The sequence below is a fragment of the Malus domestica genome, chromosome 05 (assembly GCF_042453785.1).
Source record: "Malus domestica chromosome 05, GDT2T_hap1".
NCBI classification, from domain to species: domain Eukaryota; kingdom Viridiplantae; phylum Streptophyta; class Magnoliopsida; order Rosales; family Rosaceae; genus Malus; species Malus domestica.
Genome location: NC_091665.1, coordinates 7461300 through 7467339, shown reverse-complemented (window position 1 = coordinate 7467339; position 6040 = coordinate 7461300). Strand labels below are relative to the sequence as shown.

The window sequence follows — 6040 nt, the reverse complement described above, 5'->3', positions numbered from 1 at the left end:
CAGTCTAATAGTGGGTCTTTTCATTAAAGAAGCATTGTAGCTCCGTGTGCTTTGAAAAAAAGCCAGTTTTCCAAAGCTGCAAATAGCAGCTTCAGCTTTTTCCTTTGATTTCAGCTTATTCTCACAGCAGCTTCCAAAATAAGCCTTTTTTTTCAGTTTACCAAACACCTTAAACCCTCACAACTTTTTTCATAGGTGCTTTTTTTTTAAACACCTCACTCCAAAACTAGGTCTACGTCTGCCGCCGTGTGGGAGAAATAAACCACAATCCCTACTCTTTGAAATTTGAACTCTCTCTCTCTCATTCACTCACATTTCCCCACCCAGTCAAAACCCAAAGTCAACATTATGGACTTCCACCACTTAAACCACAGCACCAACTCCCCTGCATCCTCTGCCTCCTCTACCACCACCGCCACCGCACCCAACCCTAACCCTATTTCCACCTCCAACTCCATCTCTGCCGACGACCCCATGCACTCCTGGTGGGAGTCCATCTCCAAAGCCCGCTTCCGCATCCACTCCTTGTCCTCTCTTCTCGATTCTTCCCTCTCCCAATCCCTCTCTTCCCTCGCCGACTCCGATCGCCCCGCCCTCTCCCTTCTCTCTTCCCTTCAATCCTACGACGCCGTATCTTCTGCCCTCTCCTCCCCTCTCTCAGGCTCAGGATCCGACCCCCTCTGTCAGTGGCTTTACGACACCTTCCTCTCCTCCGACCCCCATCTACGCCTCGTCGTTTTCTCCTTCCTCCCCCTCCTCTCCGGTCTCTACCTCTCCCGAGTCCACTCTCCCTCCTCTGACTCCCCCTCTCTTCCCTCCCTCGCCGGCTTCGAAGCCGTTCTCCTCGCCCTTTACGCCGCCGAGACCAAGGCTCGAAACGGCAAGCCCGTCGTCGTTTCGATTCCCGATCTCTCTCAGCCCTCTCTCTACCACACCCCTCGCCTCAACAAGTCCAACGCCCTCACTCTCTCCACTGCCCCCCACCAATCCATTGGGGTTTTGTCTCCGCCGCTTGAGCCCCAGGTCGCGGTGAAGTCCACGAAACGTGCCTGCATCGTCGGCGTTGCCCTCGATTCCTATTACAAGCACATTTCCCAGATGCCCACTTGGTCCAAGATCGATTTTTGTCGATTCCTAGCTTCTTGGGCCGGCCAGGATTGCTCTTGTCTGCGACAATTCGGTGATGATGATACCAACGAGCCGGATATGAATCCGGGATTGTTCTTAGAGGGCGCCAATGATGAGATGGACGATGTGACCGAAGAAATGGATCAGTTGACGGTGAGAATTGAGAAAACTGGTAGCAATGGTGTACATTTGGAGTCAAAGGGATCCAGAATTCCATTACCTTGGGAGCTATTGCAGCCTGCATTGCGAATACTGGGGCATTGTTTGTTGGCCCCATTGAATTCTCAGGATGTTAAGGATGCCGCTTCTGTTGCAGTAAAGCGATTGTATGCTCGGGCGTCTCATGATTTGGTGCCCCAGGCAATTTTGGCTACCCAGAGTCTCATTCAGCTTGATAAGAGGGCACGTGAGGCTGCCAATAATTCTGCGGCTGCTAATTCGTCTTCAAATGCTAACACCCCGAGCAAAGCTAAAAAACCCGAAGTTTATTTGGTCTCAAAATGAGTAAGTAGTTGGCTGGTTTGTATGCTTATTTGGCTTCGCACATTGGATGATGTATAGCTATATATTCAACTGTTGAAAGCCTTTGCTGTAGGTTAATGTTATGTTCGTCAGTCGGTTTTTTGTGTTTGTAGATCCATTCTAGTGACGTGTAGCTTATGATTCATTGATAAAGGTTTTCTTGTGGTGAGTTAAATGTTATGAACTATGCCCTTGTGTATTTCGTTAAGGCTTGTTTCTTATGTACATGCTCTCAACTTTCTCGAGCGATGTATTGTTTTTCATTGATCTTGTACTCGCGAAATAGACTGAAATGTTACCTTCTGAATTATAATTTATGCAGTTTAACATTTAGTTATGTTTGCGTTCTGTTTTCATCTCGTCATTGTAATGCATTCTGATCCTGTATTGTCATCTAATTCAGTGATGCTCTATTTGTTTTTGTTTTTGGCATGCGCTTTTCCCTTCACTGATACACTATCTTGTGACGTCTGATCTTTTCAAACCAGTAATCATTGTTCTAAATTTCCCTACCTAGGCGTTAGGTGGTTAACCACCGTCCCAATTAATCTCTAGGCGGCTGACCACATCTCCGATTAGAAAATAAGAAAGGGCGTCTCGACTTGCTTAGGCACCCGCCTAGACCCGCCTGCCTAGGCGGTCTAGTCACCCGCCCAGCCTGCCTAGACGGTCTAGTCGAGCTGGTCTGTTCTTTGACTTTTTTTATTGTATTTGTTTTTATTTAAGAAAATGACTTAGGTCAAGACTCTTGCTTAGACAAAAAATAGATAAATTTCATTTTGCATTTTATTTTTTTAATCAATTGTGAGAAGCTTGTTGGATACTTGTTCCCCATGTTTTCAATATGTTCTAATACTTTATACTATATATATGATTCTATTTTGTAATTTATGTATCTTAAGACAATTATGTATTTTTTTTTAAAAAATAGGTAAACACTTATTTATAATTTTGTATGTTATATAATTAATTTAATTACAATTAAAAAAAATAAGAAAGAAGAAAGAAGAAGCTGCCTAGGCTCTAGCAACGTTTTGGTTCGGAACAGAAATGTTATATTCATCCTCATAATCATGAAAATTAACCATATCCTTAACCACCAATTAACCATCAGGAATTATCCATAATTATATCTACCGGGTAACGGATTCCCCATCGGTTAACGGTTATACTCATATTCGTCAATACAAAAAATATATTTGTTTAATTGACGCATAATAGTTTAGTAAATATTAATTTTGTCATTAAATATTTGATGTATAAAATGATTTAATGAATGGATCTTGTGAAGCATAAAAATTAAAGTTAAACATTAATAATGTTGGCTGATCTTTAATATCTTTCATAAGTACTATTGGTCTCGATTATTCATAGATTTTGATTCATATCATAACTTTTTAAGCAACGCCCATAAAATGCAATTCACACAGTGCAACTTCTGTATTCTCAAGGTAATTGATTCAGTGAATAATATATATATATATATATATATATATATATATATATATTATATAAAACAATTATATTATATATAATTCGATTCGGATTCGGGGACGGATATGGATGGGGAACTCCTATAATCATATCGAAAACCATAACCAAATATTATTCACGGTTTTTCCCTATATCCAAAATATACCTAAATTTTCATACCCAAATCCAATCCATTTGGTTTGTTATCCACGGTTATCAGTTTTAACGGTTATAATTGTCATTCCCAGCCTCTAGGCCCTTGCCGCTGCCGGACTTAAGAACCTCATATGTTGGTTTGAATATGTAAATCATTAGCTTTCTAAGTTGACGATTTGTGGGAGACACCAAAGTCATAGTAGCACCATATCATTTTAGGCTTGTTGACTGGTTAGCCTGTGTGAAAGCTTTTCTTTGGCTTTATATTGGTGCATACTGGCCATTCTTCATTAGCCAACTCCTAACCTTAGCCTTCCGGATTGCTTGAACTTCTTGGGTGAGCTAAATTGGTTCATTTTGGACTGACAAAAAGTTCTGTCTCTCTGTCTGTAAATAGTCAATTTATCATATGGGGAGCCGTGGTTCCAGTGAACCGGGGGTTTTTATCCTTCCTTTTGTTTGTTTCTGTGGGGCTTATGTTGAGTAGACTCTTAGGAAGAGTTCCAAAGGTAAAGTTGTCTCTATAGATGCAATATAATTGAGAATAATATGGTTCAGTCGGACCGAAGCATGCTGGAAAAGGATTATCCTGCCGTGTTGTCATTGTGAGAAATTCTGAGACGCGTCCATGGTTAGGAAACCATGGAAGTGGTCATAGGCTTTAGCGGTTGACTATGGGAAGACAATTCTCATGGTTAGGAAACCATCTCTTTCTTTGTTCAACGTCTCATTCGTTTTATTATTTTCTGATAAGTACCAAGGCATTTGGGTTGGATGTCATGGACGAACAACTTTATAGAGTTGCAGTGTGGTCAGAGTCTTTTGGGTAATGGGGTTGATAACGAGGGATTTTCTATGATGCTCATGAGTGTCGGATACTCATGGTTTTTTAAACGTTACATCCTTAGTAAAAAACTCATAAACAAATATTTAACGGTTAAAAATTCAGAGCATCACTTACTCCATAGCACCATAGAGTTTTTGTGATGAGCATAGAATCTCATGAAACGTGTTGTACAACACTAGTTCTCATTGTATGTTATTTCTTTTGGGTGCAAAGTACTTTCTATCGGAACAATTTTCTTTGCGTAGTAATTTTAATCGTTCCAATTAAGGACTTGGCCATATATTGAGTTCCACTTTCATGCGAGTAACATATACTCGTTGCGTAGAGAAAGTTCAGTAGGACTGGTTGACTAGTGCACATCCACCCTCTCAAATTGGGTGGGACATGCGTGACTAGGGCAGCTCTGCCCTCTCAAACTAGAGATTCTATAGGAATTTGCTTGGGCTCAATTCGGATTTGCATAGTTTCTCACATGTGAGTCATCGACTAGTTTATCGTTACCATTATGTAATCAGCAATAATACAAATATCCACACTTCAGCTTGTTTCTTCATTACGCTCATGACCTAGATAGGGTAATGTCGAAGGGGAAATAACCAAGTTTCAAATATTTCATTTGATTCAAATTCGAAACTAAAATTCCAAAAATACATACAAAAAAAAAACATGAGAACTATAAAAGTATATATTATGTAGAGAGAGTCACAGAAATGAAATACTTTTGATCTTTGTATAAATGAAGATATACAACTCCCATAATTTTGAAAATTTAAAACTAATACAATTCGTGAGATTCCACGAGTTTATGAAATTGCGAAATTGGAATTAACATCCAGTTCCAAAACTTTTACTTTTTGGATTGAAATTATAAAGAGATATTTCCTATCGGATTCATCCGAAAATGCGTACCAACTTGTTGGTCATCATATGTTGTTTCAGCACGCTTTCAATCTCATAATAATTACATCTTTGGAAAATTTTGCAGAAAGCGAATAATGAGCTTCGAATGCCAATGCTTTTTGGTCCACAATGCAACACAATGAGTGCGTTTTGGACATATAGAGACTTCTAAAACATTAATCCTCTACTTATTTGGTAGACTTTGAATATAATACAACAACTTTTAGGAGTCTGAGCATACAATGTTGTACTTGTACATGACAAAATTCCATGCAAGGATGAAGATGTTTTCTTTATGTTTTTTTCTTTTAATTTATAATAAAGAGTGAACTGCTAATTTAGTTATTAAATTATCATCTCAATGAATAATTAGATCCCTAAATTATTTTTTTCAGCAAAATAAGTCATTGAATTCATTAAAAAAATGCTAATTTCATCCCTAATATTATAGTAAAAGCTATTTTTTTCCAATTTTTCGTCAACTTAATTCACATGACACATTTGAAAGGATATTGCAGCCATTTTCTTGCCTATAAGCCTTTAATGTTGCATATAGATTGTGAATCTAACGTCTAATTACCTTTCAAAGTTAACTTCATACACTCTTTCTTTGGAAAAATTCAGTCCTTAAACTATGAAAAGTACTAATCTACTCTCTACAGTTATAACATGCAAATCATGTGACTTAAATTGACGAAAAAGTGAATACAATATATTCGAATCTAATATTAAAGATGTACTTTTAGATTTTACAAGTTTGAGGACTGATTTTTCGAAAAAAATAACTTAGGAACTTAATTTTTACTCAGATTAAAATTTAAGAACTAGATCGACAGTTCACCTTTTAATAAAAAGAGTATGAAATGTTTTATAGACACTTGAATGAAGCACATAACGGGTATTAAAAAGTGACATCTTTTATCATATTGGAGGATCTAGCCAAACTAGACAATAACCGATGGACAAACGACAAAATCTTGTCATGTCGTAATTCATGTTTTTGTGGAGTCATTG

The 6040-nt window shown here is 38.3% G+C and overlaps 1 protein-coding gene across 1 annotated transcript; it reads left to right on the top strand.

Moving 5' to 3' along the window:
• The first annotated feature begins 237 nt into the window (after positions 1–237).
• LOC103443872 (uncharacterized) lies at positions 238–1987 on the top strand. Its single transcript, XM_008382768.4, has one exon. The coding sequence runs from the start codon at positions 349–351 to the stop codon at positions 1630–1632; it is 1284 nt and encodes a 427-aa protein (XP_008380990.1). The 5' UTR covers positions 238–348; the 3' UTR covers positions 1633–1987.
• Positions 1988–6040: the final 4053 nt, after the last annotated feature.